Genomic DNA, 16,916 nt, shown 5'->3' on the forward strand with positions numbered 1-16,916 from the left:
CAAATGCCTTTGTGGAAAATAAATTAAGTTCCAGTTGTGTAAGATTTGGTCTCTTCCTTTTTTAACTTTATACATGAGAAGTTTACTGTATGCAAGGGATTTATTACCAAAAAATAAACATAGGTGAAAGTTCTGAGTAACTTTTAATTGAGCTACTTTTTACTTGTCCTTGTTTTATTTATGACTTACTTGTACTTTCATTTCAATCAAGTAACAGTGCTTCTACTTGAGTAGGATATATCAGTTCTCTTTACTCCTCTGCTCATTTTGGTTTGTTTCAAATGGAATCTTTGATAAAGTTTTGGAATACAATGTCTATGTTGCGAGGCTCCGATACTTCGTAGGCCGCAGGAGTAGCAGAGCCTTGTACCAATGGTGTTCCCTACGAAGTAGTGGAGCCTCGTACCAGAGGTGTCCGCCAGTAGAGGAGACGTTCTAAGGTCCTTCCCTGGAGAACAAACTGGAGTACGTGAAGCTGGATTTAAATGCAAGACGGGAGATGAGGGCGACGGTGTTTGCATAAACATCAATAACAACAGGTGCAACAACGATGAGCTAGTCTCATGTCACTGCTCTCCTGATGTAGAACTACTGACTATAAAATGCAGACATTGTTCTTCCCTGATCTGTTGTAACTTTTGGCAGTCTATAAAACTCCACATTTTTTTCACATTCTGACCAATTAGTAGAGTTTAAAACACGGCAATAGTTCACTATTTCCTGTCAAAATTTGGGATCTGCTCGTTTGTGTGCTGTTTGCAAACCGGCTGCTTATCTACAAAATGGCAACGTCCGGGTTGATGACGCGCCGTGAAAACCCTCTATACTTACCTTTCTTTTTTACTAACCTTTACCCTAACCACTACCACCTCCACTTCCTGGCTAAATTTGAGGTTTGTTGCAGATGTTAGCGTTTTTTAATGGCGGTTGCAGCGCATTGAAAAATAACTCAATCCAGCCAGAGGCTTGTGTCACGTCAGGGGCTTCTGATGGATATTATTGATATTATCAGATTATAACTGACATAAAACCGACACTCTGTGGTTCTAGAAAAATGAATCAGAGACATTTTTGGCCATGTTATGTTTTATTTAACATAGTTCATATTTGTGAATGAGCAACCATTCTCAGTGTGACGTTCTTTTAGTTTCATTTTTGTTCCTCATAGCCCGGAAGCTTCTTTACCTTTGATTTACATTCAAACCTTGTAATTTTTGAGATGATATCAGTGGAAAGTATTATAAATGCTTTAATATAAATGCTATAAACTTAAAATAAATTAATTTCAAAAGTATTTTATTTATTTTATTCTATTTATTTATTTCATTTTTATTCTTGTACTTTTAATAGTACACATATTTAAATGTGTACTATTAAAATATCTAACAGGATTGTCGTAAGGATTGTCAGTGAAGGAAGTGACGTAGTCTACGCGCATGCGGTGAAAGCCCGTGAAAAGATTCCGCCCGTGAAAAGATTAGGTAGTGACATTTGTCGTATTGCAACAATATATATATATATATATATATATATATATATATATATATATATATTTTTTTTTTTTTTTTTTTTTTTTAATTTTTAAAATAATAATAATGTGAGCGTTTTTCAACTTCCTTATTACCCTTTTACTCTAAACCAATCACTCGAGTGATTACCAAGAATTGTCCAATCATGTTGAAGTGGGCGGGCTTTTTATTCGGCGGCTGATCCTTCTGCTGGCTGAGTGAAGCAGCTAGCATGTTTTAGACGAGAGGATGCATCATTACCAGTAATATGAAAAATATATTATCACACTGGACCCGAAACCATGGCCTGAGGAAACCAGAAAACTGAGCTGGGTCATACTGGTTGCTGCTGATCTTTGAAAAGCGAATAAATAACACGCGTTAGCATGCAGCAGACAGAGGAAAAAGGTAGGCAAACCACTGCACGACATTAAACAGGGATAACATCTGCTAGTTTATTATTATACGCTGTCAAAAAATCATCACCGCTTGTTTAACATTGTGGAGGACTTAACCAGGTCTTTGAACGTGTGCTGTGGTATCTGCAGCACCCTAGGTCCTGAAGGTTGTAAGGGTAAGCTTCCATGTATCCGAATGCAAAACATTAAACTACGTTTGTTGCAATAGTGTTGATTCTGTATTAATACAGATAAATACACACAATCTTTTTTAGCAACTATGGTATTACCACAGTTTGTTCATAGGAATGTGATATAGACATACCTTCTCTCTACTATTTAAGTAGTTATGATCACATCTCTCTGGTAGATGTTGTTTATTTGATGTGATTTAAATTGATTAAAGGTTTGCCTGTAAATAACATTAATTAGTTGAATATTTGTATATATATATATTTAGACTGCAGAAGAAAGAACCCCAACCCTATTCAAAAATTTACTTTTAGTCTGAGTACATTTTAAATAAGCTACTTTTTACTTTTAAAGTACATTTTTGGCAGTGGCTATCCGCATGGTTGTAACAATATACCGACATTCTGCCTGTACGCAGCACATCTATTTGACCAGTTTAGGTCACGTGATGGGTCAGTTATTGGTCAGTTTAGGTTGCATGACTAAACCTTACCCTAAACCTAACCCTAAAAATTGTTATATATTTGGTTATAACTTAACTGCTACGTACGTGTGCTTCGGTAACCGTACCAATCGCACCGGGGGTTATCTGTATGGCAACAGTACAAATAGACACTTTCTACATTTATAGACCAGTACTTTTTACTTTTACGCATAGTCCGCTGCATAGAGGAAGCAGAGGGCTTGGTGCAGCTATGGTGTCGATGCATATATGTGATGAATCATTAGTGATTGATTTGAACAGTTTACATATGCTGTTTACTGAAGGCTCAAAAATGTTCGAGTCCAAAACCCAGACAAACTTTTTTTCCAATTTTAAGGAGCGGATGTAAAGCAGATCTTTTTGTATATTATGAGACAGTAGGTGGCGCTGTACTAGGGGTGTGCCATCTGAGGATCCTCACGATTCCATTACAATTCAGCGTGCTATGATTTGATTATTATTATTAATAATAATAATGATGCATTCAATTTATATAGCGCTTTTTCATAGATACTCAAAGCGCTTTACAGAAATAAGGCATTATTCTTTCACGCCACACTTAGTGGTGGTAAGCTACTATTCAACCATTATTACGATATTAAAGATTACCGCGATTTTTGATGCATCTTTTTCTCCCCTCACTTTGTGGCTACTTCATCCTTTTAAACAAGGTATACAGTATGTGTCAGTATTCATTGATTAAAGTCACTCAACAAATGTATCTCCAACAGTAACTGTATTGCAAAAGAAAAATTCTAGCTTTTTAAGCTTATTCAATCTGATCTAACACAAAAGCTATCTTATTCAATAAAAATGAATTGAGACTTCTAAACAAAATACTCAATGAGCAGCATAAATCCCACAAGAAATCAAAGTAACTTTAAAAAATAAAACCTACAGTAACATAGAGGGCCATTATAATTGTAATTTTGTAATTGATAATTAATTACAGTTGTGCCGTAATTAGGGCCCGAGCAGCAACCATGCGTAGGACCCTATTGTAATGCACCTCGTTTTTATTATTATTATTCTTACAATAAAGTGATCACATTGTTGAGGGTCGAAACACGTTCAAAAACTCCTGAAAATTTGAAAGCATATTAGGACTGGCAAACATTTTTATATTTTGGGAGAATTGCACATGTGATTGGAAAAATGACTCAATGGGGGGCTAATACAATTAGCTTCACGTACAGCTACGAAGTTCTGTAGAATTTTGACATCGAGGTAGAACTGATTACATCATCACTGTAGAGGTAAGACTGATCTCTGCAAAGATAGGACTGATGACATCATCACTGCAAAGAAAGGACTGATGACATCATCACTGTAGAGATAGGATTCTAACGGAATTGCTAAAGCATTTTATTACCTCTGCCGATGATGTCTGTTAGAACATTAGAACATTGGAACATTGGTCCTACTGGCTCACTGTATGTTCCAAAATGGGTGGGGCATGGAGGTGGGCCCTCTAGTGACTGGCTCTGGCACGCACATGGCTAGTTTGTGATATAATTCTTGAAAATGGTCAGCTATGTCTCAACACTAACATTTCTGCCACACCACGACATGCAACACACCTCAACGTGCGCCACTTCCCGACATGCGTGTGGTTGCGAGGGCCCGTTCATCGCTGCTTGCAGCTTTAATTATAATTATAATTTAAAAAATATGTTGCTGTCGTAATTGTAATTAAATTGTAATTGACTTTAGATAATTGACTTTGTATTTGAAATTGCCATTACATTTCTCTAAAAACTGTCAATTATAAGTTGTCAATAAAAATTTTAAAAAATGAAGAAAACTGTCATTTGTATTTTTTTGCAAAACTGGGGAACCATGTTACAGTTTTATTTACAGTTCTACACATATGTAGTTAACAATTATCAAAATATGTGTTATATCAAGCTTTTTCACATTTTACCATTACATTATTTATTTATTTTTTTTTATCAAGGGGAATACTGACACAAAAAAGGCTCAGGAGCCCACACAAAAATATGAAAACCTATATTTTAATTGATTAGGAAGCTTAACAACTTCTTAACCAAGAGATAGGAAAGAAATAAGAAGATAGACATTTGTTTTTAATGTATTTTACATCTGATTTAGGACCCGTTATCATAAGAGATGCTAACAGAAAACTAACACAATTCAATTCACCTTTATTTATATAGCGCAAATTACAACAAAGTCATCTCAAAGCACTAAGAGGAGGATTAACTTTTATTAGGTTAGTTATTTCAGGTTCTTTAATTGTGATCAATTGTAATTGTGAACATAATTGGACAAAACATCATTGTAATTGGGAACAATGCTGGTCACTGTAATCATAATTGAATTGTAATTGAACATAGATAATTTAAAATGTAACTGAAAGATGTAATCGACCCCAACCCTGGTATCATACATACTGTAAGTGTTCATGTATTTGCTTATTATTGTTTTGTCCTGCTTGCAGGCTCCTTTGATAGGATGTACCGGAGCCCAAACGTTCCTGTGAAGCCAAGCAGCAGCAGCATCACTGAGTTGCTGAATGCCTTATGTGACTGCAGCCTGGCTGGGGTGTCATGGAAACGCCGATCGCTTGGAGCAGTTTCTAAGGAAATTTTTCGCAGAACTTTAAAAAAGAGGGCCTACGGAGCACTGCTGTCAAAGCTATTTCCCGATGCCACCAAAGGCTTGATACAGAAACTAAGTGTCACCACTAACACACCACCCAGAAACAAAGTCCTCATGATATGTTTTGACCTGCGAGTGGCAGGGTGTCAGGAGGAGGCGGAGATGCTGGAGGAGAAGCTGGAACTTTTGCTCAAGGTCGCATCCTCAGAGCTGAAGGAGGTTGACGCCGTCTTGGACCTTCTGGTGCACCTCGCTGGTTCAGTACCTACACCTCAAACTTCCTTCAGTAAGGACTACATGAGACGGGAGCGGCCGGTGCTTCGGAGGCCTTCAACATGGAGCTATCAGAGCGAGGAGCTGCAGAGGCTGGAGGCTCGGGCCTGGGGCCTGGTGTGTGGCGAGGAGTGGGGGGCACTGCAGAGTCTGTGTGGGACTCAGAGAATGATAGAAGCCCCTCCAGGTACCGGACTGCTTGCTCTAAAGCTCAAGTCAGAGGCAGAGGAACGATTTGAGAAGGACACAAGGCTGACGCTGTATGGAGCTCTGCAGCACACTCGCACTGCCGATATGGACATCAGACTTGACCTGCCTCCTGTTCCTAGTAATGTTGATGTCACCGGCTTGTCAATTCGGGTAAGAAGATATGTTTAAGTTACCCAAACCAGTAAGTGGGGCAGTATATGTTGTTTGTACAGACCTAAACATTTAAAAAAATATTTGTCTGGAAAAAAACTAATAGATGCTTGAAATTCCCAGTTACTGTTGCTTTAGACTATTGGTTCCCAAACTTTTCAGTCCCGTACCACATTCAGACATTTAACCTGAACCCATGTTCCCCCTACTTCTGCACACTTAAAAACATAATAATGTCATTAACGATGCACCGATCTGTGCCGATTTCCCTTATTTTGGGGGATCGGCGATCAGCCGCTGTTCTCTTCCGCTGTGAGGTGACTGATAGCCCCGCCCACCAGCTCATGTGTGCATGTGCGTGCTGCGCATGCCTCTGCAATGTAGCTCTCTTCATATTTGCACTTTTTAATGACATTGATTCTCTGTCACCACTAGAGGTCAGTCTTACAGAGGCCAATGTGTCATTTGTGGCAATGCATGCAGGCTCCTGACTGCTGCTCTGTTTATATTATCTGTGTATATTCTTATGACATTTTGCATACCCCACCTTGGGAACCGAGGCTCTAGACACAGGATGGAGCTGAGTGGAACCTGCTGACACATATAAACTGCTTACAACAAAAATGACAAGGAGTTAGGGCTGGGCGATTTTGCCTAAAAAAAATCTCAGATTTTTAAAAGAAAAATTCGAGTTTTGATTTGATTTTCAATTTTTTTTTTTCAATCCACTTAAAAATGACTGATCAGATATATTGTCAAAAGTGGAACTTTATTACTGTGATTGTCCTCAAGAGTTAAAATGCATAGAACAATCCCAAAATAAAAAGTAAATGAGGTTTTGTCAATTTGATGCTTTAACCCAGGTTTAAACAAAAGTGCAACAGCAACTTCACATTAGCTTAAATTTTCTGATCAAGAAATCAGATAACTACACATTTTATAACATATAACATTACAATTAAAAAAATAATTAACTCTTCCCTTAGCATCTCAGCATAGTGCAAATAAAACATTAAACATGCCTGTGGCACACATATAGCCTACTCAATGGGTAAACATATGTAAACAAAGAGGGTCTGGCTCACATCGCGCTACGGTAACTCACAAGGACGGAACGCTAAAAAAAAAAAAAACTGGTGGAAAAAAAACCCTCAAATTTGCAAAATAAAAATACTTTTTATCTACAATTTTTTGCCCAGCTCTACAAGGAGTTCTCTTGACCTGATACCTATAAACTGTTTTCTTTTTGGTAATTCAAATAGTTATTTCTTTTAAAACTGCTTTCTATTGACAGTGTTACTGCATTTATTAGCTCCACAAGGCCTGTTATACATATATATATATAAAACAAACCTCAGTGTTTGGTCTCTTTAGGTGCCTTCCTGTTTGGACCAGTCTGAGGATGAGGGCTTCCAGTCTGCCTCAAACCTGACCCCTGACTCCCAGTCAGAGTCCAGTCCCAAGCCAGACATCGACATCTGGGATGCTGCGTGGACCTTTGAGCCCGGAAGACGACGCTGCTGGGAATCTGTTGGCTGGTGAGTGGCCAGTGGAGACCATTATGAATATGATTTTTATTTTAAGTGTCTGTGCTGCTACCAACACAGCTTGTACTTTCATTAAGGCAGTGATGGTCAAATCTGGGTGGAAATAATCTGCAGAGTTCTTGTACTTTCTGTAAATACAGTATACATTCCATTCACTGTTTGTGAGTGTGTGCGCTTAACTTTGTAGTCTTTATTCAAATATTTCAGGAACCTTTTTTCTTTCTTCTTTTTTGTTATGCTGCTGCTTTAATTATGGATGCACCGAAATGTAAATTTTTGGGCTAAACCAAAAAGAAAAAAACCAAGGCCGAAACGCTGGAATAAATTATGATGCCAATTATTATTTCCATTGCATTTGTGGGTATACATGTGCACTAGCATCACTAAAATGAAAACATTGCAATTGTTTAAATTAATATTAATGCTTCAAAGAATAAATCAATTCAAAATATGCAATGCACAATATATAATCAAAAAATACAATGTCTAACTTGCCCCACTCATACATGAAATAATATTGTACAGGCCTATAAATGACTGAGCTGCTGAAAGAGAGTCAAATTAAATTTGTTCTCTCATCATAACTCACGCAAGCGTCTCTGTGTGCTTAGATTACACTGTGCATAATTTCTTTTGCACGCAGCTTTAATCTTAACCAAGTAATGATCTTTATAACGTTGACCAAGTACTGTTGTGATGTAGTGAAGAGCATCTCTGTGAGACGTGCACTTTGCTTTTACTGTAAAGCACTTTGTGATTTCTATCAATGAAAGGTGCAATATAAATAAAATTTACTTACTAACAAACTGAAACCAGATTAATGTTGCTGATATGCATCAAGTTGCCATGTTAGGGTCCATGTTGACCGTGGGCTACACGCAACTACAGTGTCGGTCTGACACAGAAATGTAAAACACACTTTCATGCCACGTTAGCTCTGCTAAGAAGTCACTTTAGCGCTCAGATGTATTGAAATACAGCTAGACACGTCCATGGACGAGCACGCGCGGTGACCGCTTTGTATTCTCACGTCTTTGCAACATCCTGTTTTGGTCGGCTTTTATTAGTGAGAATAGGGTTTCGGCCGAAAACCAAAAATGCACTTTAGGGCCATTTTCGGTGGCCGGAATTTTGGTGCATCACTAGCTATAATGAATCCCTTTGGGCTTAACGATGTAACTAGCTAACTATGTTTTTCATGACAATAAAAGCTTATGATTAATTTGTCCAGGGCTTATTTGCATAAATGTTTATCGTATTGGTGCCTGGAAAAAAATTATTATTACATTGTATGATACTGTTACTTATAAAGATTAAACCAATTTAAGGTATTTAAAAAGCCTATTGTGCTATTCAGTTAAATATATTTTTGTCACCAGCCCTCCTGGAGAAAGGGACTCGTTGTATCTGACCGAGGCAGGGCGGGAGGCGTTCGACCAGCTCTACCGTCTGTGGGAGGGCGAAGTGCGAATAGTGAGCATGGACACACCTTCCCCCATCCTCCCACTGCCCCTGGACTCCCAGACTCAACTGGTTTCTGACCTCCTAAACGTCCTCATCGGGGTGGAATCAACTACCTTTATTCTGAACAAGGTGCTTGTTGTGTCCTTTTATCGGTGCTGCAAACACCTTAAAAGCTGATTCATTTGCTGTTTTAGTGCTCTGTAAAACTGAAAAATAGATTCCTCTGTTTATTCTCATCAAAACAAAGATTTAAAAGATGATCACGACAAAAAAATGACAAAGTTCAGTCAGCCATCTGATTTAATGATGAAGTCGACCTCAGGAGAGCTCCTTTCATTTCTTTTCATTGACTTTTTATGACTCAGTGACAGTGACATTATGTTCAGTTTATTGTTTTTAATGCATCAAATGCAGCTGTATTGTGGCTCCTTATCCTCCCTGTGCGTGTGATGGACACGTCTCTCACATGGGTGTTTGCAGTATGTTATTGCTAAGGTTTTTATTTTGTTTAGTCTAGTTATTCTACTAGTTTTATTAAAATGCCAAAAATAGCACACCATAGAGAAAATCCTCAGGAGTCATTGAGAGGTTTTTTTCTGATTCTACTGACTTTAAATAAACCCCTCAATTTTGGTTGTTGGTTTTCCTCCAGAGCATCCACTTTGATGTCCGACCTGGGGTATGCGTGTCTGGAGCGTCGCCTGAGAGTGTTTCGCGGCTCCTGGGAGAACTGGCTCAGTATGGCACTCACTACCTGAGGCTCAGCCGCTTCTCTCTGCAGAGCGCCAACAAGAAGGGCCTTGTCTTCCAGGTGCATTTTTCAATTTGATACCAATATATGTACATAATAGCATAAAAACACATGTAATTTCAGTGTGGCTGTGCACAGTTTTGAAAATTGCTGTTTTTAATAGCTCTGTATGAATTACTGAGTAGGAACAATTAGTTTAAAATGGCAAATAATTGGCATGACAAATCGTGAATGTGGTTAAATTGGCAAAAATACGCATGAAGTATGGTGAAGTTAAAAGTGACAAATATGGGTCAACATAGGCAACATTATATGGGAAAGGTGGTGGAAAGGGGTTATAAGTGCCTACAATGTCTTGGAAGTGGAAAAAATGTGCAAGGCATTGAAATTTGATGTAGAATTGGCAGAAATGGGAGTAATGCAGCAAAAATGCATTAAAAGGAGCAAAACAATGGATAGAAAAAATAATGAAAATAGGTTAAAATATGGCGTTCACAGTGGATTAGTGGTTAGCACGTCCGCCTCACAGCAAGAAGGTCCAGGTTCAAGCCCTGGGGTCGACACTTGGGTCCTTTCTGTGTGGAGTTTGCATGTTCTCCCCATGTTGCCTCCAGGTACTCCGGCTTCCTCCCACAATCCTAAAACATGACTGTTAGGTTGATTGGGGTCTCTAAATTGGCTGTATCAGTGAATGCGAGTGTGAGTGGTTGTCTGTGTGTTGCCCTGCGAAAGACTGGCACCCTGTCCAGGGTGTACCCCCGCCTTGAGCCCAGTGTGAGCCAGAGATAGGCACCGGCAGACCCCCGCGTGTGTGTGTGTGTGCATGTGCATGGAAGGATAAAAGCTAAACATGTCACACGTTGTGTGAAATAAATGTTAGCATAATATTAATGTCACTATGCATCCGTCAAAACTTGTGAAACGATATATTTTTTTATTATATTTCACGTGTTCAGACAAAGCTGGTCCCATTAGACTAATGTAACTATTGATATTATTACACCTAAATATACTGAATGATTAAATCATCAGCTTGATCTGGTTTAAATATAGGAAATCAGAATTATTTATTAATCATAACTTTATGTAATTCATAAGATGAATGAAACAAGATTCAGCAACAGTAAAAACGCTGATGGAGTTATTTTTGCTTTTCATGTGCTTTTTTTTAAGAAAATAATTTAAAGTGAGGAAATGAATTAATTTCATACAATAATACTAATAGAGTGATCAACATGCACTAATATATTCCATAAAATATCAGCTCATGAACTCCTTGAGTCAGCAGATATTATAAGCTTTTTTAATCCAACTCTTTTTATTGAAATTTTGAAAGCAGTACAAAAACAAGTGCAAATACAAATGGTACATTTCTGAAGTTTGATAAAACCCTTACACCCCCTCCCTAGTCCCGCCCACCCCACTCAGGTCAAATAAACCAGGGACATATGGCAAAAACAAAAAAAAAAACAAAAAAAACGCGCACATTCACACACACACACACACACACACAACACAGGAGACAGACAGACATAGGCTGAGAGAACAGAAGGGGAAATTATTCCTCATTGGAGTCTGAGGATAAATCAAGAGAGTTGACATATAATAGAAAGGGACTCCACGAGCTCTGAAATGCTTTAGCAGAGCCTTTTAGCGAGAACCTAAGTTTTTCCAGTTTTAGATTATAAAGAACTTCTTTAATCCAACGACCATGTGATGGGGGGTAGGCCAGCTTCCAATTGAACAGAATTAATCGCCTGGCCAGCAGTGTCATAAACGCAATAGCGCGTTTTAGTGACACAGAGAACGTGAAATCAGGAGATACGCCGAAAATGGCTGATAGTGGATTAGGTGGGGTGGTCTGGCCGTATGCCCTTCCTATTGTGTCAAAAATGTTCTCCCAGAAGGAGCACAGCTTAGGACACGACCAGAACATATGTATATGATTGGCAGGGGATTGTTTGCATCTATTGTAGGTATTGCTGACAGTGGGGTAGATTTTGGATAATTTTGCATTAGTGTAGTGAACTTTATGGAGGACTTTGCATTGAAAGGCTATGGCGGGCACATATCGAGGAGGAATGAACCAGATTTAGGGCAGAGTCCCACTGTTGATCAGGTATGTTCATACTTAAATCGCTCTCCCACGAGGCTCTTATTAATGATAGAGGGTTCGGGGCAACCGAACCGAAGGAGGTGTATAGCACGGAGATACATTTTTTATGATTGGGGCCCGTAGATAGCAAAATATCAATCAGAGTTTCCGGAGGACGGTTTGGAAAGTGTGGAAACAGCTTCTTAACGAAGTCTCTCGCCTGAAAAAAACGAAAAAGGTGGGAGTTTGGCAAATTAGATTTAGAGGAGAGCTCCGCAAAAGATGAGAAGATTCCATCTCTGTAGAGGTCTTTCACAGTGGCAATACCACAGTCATGCCAAGTTATGAATGTGGGGTCACTGCGGGAAGGTTTAAAAGAGTGGTTTTTAAGTAGCGGGGTCAGTATGGAAGGGCCCTGTAAACCCAAGTATTTCCTGAGCTGGCTCCATATTCTCATGGAGATCGACACCATAGTGTTAACACCTTTAAGGTTTAAAGTAAGAGGAAGTGATGAACATAGGGCAGAGCGTAGTGAGAAATGTGAGGTTGCCGTTTCGAGGTGCACCCAGGCGGGGCAGGGCTCGGAGCCTCCATCCATCCAGTAAAGGAGTTTCTGGATGTTGGCTGCCCAGTAGTATTGCCTAAAATTTGGGAGTGCAAGCCCTCCATCACGCCTGGGAGATTGTAAGACCGACTTGCGGATTCGGGCCGGCTTGGCTCTCCACAAGAATTTGGATATTAGCTTGTCCAATTTATCAAAAAATGATTTGGTGATAAATATGGGGACATGTTGAAAAAAGTAAAGAAATTTAGGAAGAGTAATCATCTTGTTCAAATTAACCCGACCAGCCAGAGATAGTGGTAAAACAGACCAGCGGGCAAAATCCTTCTCTGTCTTTTCAATTAAAGGTATAAAATTTGCCCGGAGCATATCAGGCATTGCTGGGGTAATAGAGATTCCCAAGTAATGAATCCCGTTATCTGCCCATTTGAATGCCGCTAAAGAACGCGGGAGCTGTTTAGCTAGTGAATTAATCGGGAAAAAACTCGCTTTTTTGGTAATTAAGTTTGTAACCGGAGTATATACCGAACCGCTCCAGAATGTCCAGTATCACCGGGAGAGAGTTAACAGGATCTGAGATGTACAGGAGCAGGTCGTCCGCGTAGAGCGAGACTTTGTGTATTGTGTTCGACCGGGTGATACCTTTAAAGCCCTCCTCCGCACGCAACCAAATAGCCAGGGGTTCTGTCGCAATGGCAAACAGGAGCGGTGACAACGGGCATCCCTGTCTAGTGCCTCTCTTGAGAGCAATAGGGGAAGATAGCGTATTATTCGTACGCACTGAGGCCATCGGGGAAGTGTATAAGAGTATAACCCAAAGAATAAAATCTTCGCTAAAACCAAACCGACCCATTACTCTAAATAGATACTTCCATTCGACCCTGTCAAAAGCTTTTTCTGCGTCGAGAGAAACCACCACTTCTGGGGTCATGGGGTTTGGCGAATGGATGATGTTGAGGAGGCGCCGCTGGAGCCGGAGAGCGAGAATTTTAGAAAGAATTATTAAATCCACATTTAGGAGCAAGATTGGTCTATAACTGCTGCAAAGCAGGGGGTCTTTTTCTTTTTTTAGAATGAGAGAAATGGTGGCCTTTGACAAAGATTCTGCTAGACGGCGGTGTAAAAATGCTTCATTGTACATGTCTCTTAGAGCTGGAGCAAGAGCATCAGAGAATGTCTTAAAATATTCTGCACTGAAGCCATCCGGGCCGGGTGATTTACTGCTCTGCAAGGATTTGATGGCTTCTGTGATTTCAGTGATCGTGATGGGCTGATCTAGGCCCCTCGCAGCCTCAAGATCTATCCGTGGGAAGGATATATCGCCAAACAGTTCGTCCGGGGGAGGTGGGAAGTCTGAAGTATATAGTGTAGTGTAGAATGTAGCAAATTCGTTAATCTTGGTTGGATCAATATATAGTTTTCCTGTGTTAGACCGGATAGATGTAATTAGCCTAGAGGATGCTTCTTCCCTGACCCGGTGGGCTAGAAGCCTCCCAGCTTTTTCCCCAGACTCAAAAAAGCATTGTCTGGATTTGAGTAGTTGAAGTTTAGCTCTATTGACGGACACAAGGTCAAAGTCTGTTTGTAGGGTTAGGCGCTCCTTATATAAGATCGGGTCTGGGTTTGAAGCATACCTGTCATCAAGATCTTTAATCTTCCGGAGCAGCCCAGCAATGTGAGTGGTTTCCGTTTTATTGAGATGTGAGACAAAGGATATAAGTTGGCCTCTAATATAGGCTTTAGACGCCTCCCATAAAATTCCTCTTCCTATCTCTGGCGAGTCATTCAGTTCGAAGAACAGTTTAATTTGATTGTGTAAGAATTGCCTGTAATGGTCTTCTGCCAATAAATCGCCACTGTTTAAAGGGTCTGAATTGAGTGTTCATATTGATATCGACTGAGGTGGGGGCATGATCAGAGATTACAATGCTATGATAATTGCATGACTTGATTTTGGAGAGTAGCTTATAGCCTTTTTTAATGTGTTTGTAAGGACCATGTTTACACTTTAAGTTGGGAACACACACACACACACACACACACACACACACACACACACACACACACACCTGAGCCTGGGTGACCGTGGCTCAGGTGGTAGTGGGTCGTCTTCTGATCGAGAGGTTGGGGGTTCGATCCCAGTACCTGACTATGTGTCGAAGTGTCCTTGGGCAAGACACTGAACCCTAAGTTGCTCCCAGTGGTCGACAAGCACCTTGCATGGCAGTCCTGTCCCACTGGTGTGTGAATGTGAGAGTGATTGGGTGAATGAGCTGATATGTAAAGCGCTTTGAGACTGCTTCAGTGTGGTGATAAAGCGCTATATAAAATCAAGTCCATTTACCATTTACACACACGCACGCACGCACGCACGCACGCACACACACACACACACACACACACACACACACACAGTATTTATAATAAAAAATATACTAAATGAGTAAAATAAAACAAAAAAATAAACAATATTTATACAAAAAGTACACAAAATGACAACAGAAATACATAAAAATATACAAAAAGGCTCCAAAAATGCACAAAATTACTCCAAAAAACATACATTACAGAAAAATACATCGAACAAAATTGCTGCCCACAAATATACAGTACAGAGTATGTACACCTCTTTGTACATCCAACCTTCAAACATTTTCATTTGGCCATAATTGACAACTGTACTTAAGCTCCCACATGAATGCATACTTCCGACGGGCACTGTACTAGTTAATCAAAAATGCATCAAAATGTTGTTTTTTCTGAACTACTGTTGCATGTATCTGCTGACAGATACTAACATCATATAACCAAACATGTTAGCAACAACTCTATCTGCTGCACGTACCACACACCCTCAGAGGCCTTGATGTGTCTAAATATTAAAAAATATAGTATAAAATGCGACTGTCCTTCATCTTTCAGGCATTTACTGGTGGTCTGAGGAAATACCTGCACTACTACCAAGCCTGCGTGCTCAGCACCCCCCCCACCCTCAGCCTGCTGACAATCTGCTTCCTCTTCAGAAAAGTGGGACGCCAGCTCAGGTGAGGTCTAATCTGTAGTGGGTCTGTGGGACTGCCCTGATGCAAACACAGTCACTACTGTATGCTTTGCTTTGATCTAAGGTACCTGTCTGAGCTGTGTGGTGTGGATGAAGGCCAGGCCACGTTTCCTGTAGTGAGTCATATTTCTTTCATTCAACACATGGTATTAGGGACAATAAAATGGACATTACACATAACTATTGCGTAATCATTTAGTTTTTTTCGTCTCATCTCCGCTGCTCAGGGTGTTAAACTGCTCTCCTACCTGTACAACGAAGCCCAGAGCAACTGCAGCAATGAGAACTACCCTGTCCTGCTGTCGCTGCTGAGGAGCAGCTGTGAGCCATACACACGGTCAGTCACATATTTCATCTCAATGCCGTTACCATGGTAACTGTCATGTAAGCATGGCCCCTGTGCGTCCCTGCAGGTTCGTGTCTGACTGGGTTTACAGCGGCGTCTTCAGAGATGTCTACAAAGAATTCATGATTCAGGTCAACCAGGAGTTCCTTGGCCACAGGGGTACACACACACACACACACACACACACACACACACACACACACACACACACACACACACACACACACACACACACACACACACACACACACACATACATACAAACTGAAACCTGTGTTGAATTTGTCCTAGTGTCCAACGGATGTCCAGAAGGTATTAGATAATATTGATTCACTGTTATGGATTTTTTTCTTAAGCCAAATAGATAACTTATAGTTTTGATCTTTTTTTGGTAGATAAATCAAAATGTTTCCTCAAGCTGCTCTAAATTAGGCTCCTGAGCTATTTTGTCTTTAAAGATGAAGAAAAACTAGTTTTTCTATTTTTTTTTCTTTTAAGCAGTGAAAATAATCATATTCTGAACATTACAACAAGTGCAACTGTTCAATAGTAACTCAGTATTCAGTAATATTTAGTTTAATATAATAAACCATTTGTGTGTGTGCGTGTGCGCGTACTCAAGTATTAAGGTTAGCAGTCAGTCCACCATTGCAGATTTTGAAGGGGAACGCTGGCACGTGGTAATGTTGCTACTCTGAGGGGGAGCTTATTGCAGGAATGCAGAGATACTTGTGGGAAAGCTTGGCAAGATGTTTTTCTGCAGCTCATCTCCCTTTTTTTTGAACATTTGCCCAAGGACCTCTTAGCTTTCTTTTCCTCTTTGTTAGGTCTGTCTTCTCCTCCTACACAACCAGGATTGAGTCGTTTAAGAGGTGCAGAACAGACTTTACATTAAAACCACTTACTGACCAGCAGTGGGTTGAGAGACTTGCTGACAGACTTCAGGACATCTGTATCTCCCCAAGTTAGAATTCAGTGGCTTAGTTTCTTGTCCACAGACAGGACTTGAGTTATAGCTCTCTGCTGCTCCAGTATCCTACGGATCGTCCTCTGTCTAGAGCCACATCTTGCTGGGAACTCTGATAGGAAGGAATGAGTTGGTAGATTGAGGTTCTCCTGGGCTTTTTGAAGAGCACTTCTGGCCTTCCAGCTGTGAGAGAAGTGAGCAACCAGACACCTGCAGCACGTGCAATACATCTACCATCTTTAACTGTATTTTCTATGGTGTAATATACAGTAAAACAGTACACAAT

General features: G+C 40.1%; 1 protein-coding gene across 1 annotated transcript in view; it reads left to right on the forward strand.

Annotated features, from left to right (window-relative positions):
* The first annotated feature begins 1,710 nt into the window (after window positions 1-1,710).
* tubgcp6 (tubulin gamma complex component 6) overlaps window positions 1,711-16,916 on the forward strand; it is a 46,779-nt gene continuing 31,573 nt past the window's right edge. The window contains exons 1-9 of the mRNA XM_028450529.1: window positions 1,711-1,916; window positions 5,044-5,837; window positions 7,212-7,375; window positions 8,764-8,977; window positions 9,501-9,659; window positions 15,179-15,300; window positions 15,382-15,433; window positions 15,545-15,654; window positions 15,731-15,822. Coding sequence (XP_028306330.1) covers window positions 1,895-1,916; window positions 5,044-5,837; window positions 7,212-7,375; window positions 8,764-8,977; window positions 9,501-9,659; window positions 15,179-15,300; window positions 15,382-15,433; window positions 15,545-15,654; window positions 15,731-15,822 — 1,729 coding nt within the window. The 5' untranslated portion in view covers window positions 1,711-1,894. The remainder of the gene's footprint in view (window positions 1,917-5,043; window positions 5,838-7,211; window positions 7,376-8,763; window positions 8,978-9,500; window positions 9,660-15,178; window positions 15,301-15,381; window positions 15,434-15,544; window positions 15,655-15,730; window positions 15,823-16,916) is intronic.

The sequence above is a fragment of the Gouania willdenowi genome, chromosome 6 (genome assembly GCF_900634775.1).
Source record: "Gouania willdenowi chromosome 6, fGouWil2.1, whole genome shotgun sequence".
Taxonomy (NCBI): domain Eukaryota; kingdom Metazoa; phylum Chordata; class Actinopteri; order Blenniiformes; family Gobiesocidae; genus Gouania; species Gouania willdenowi.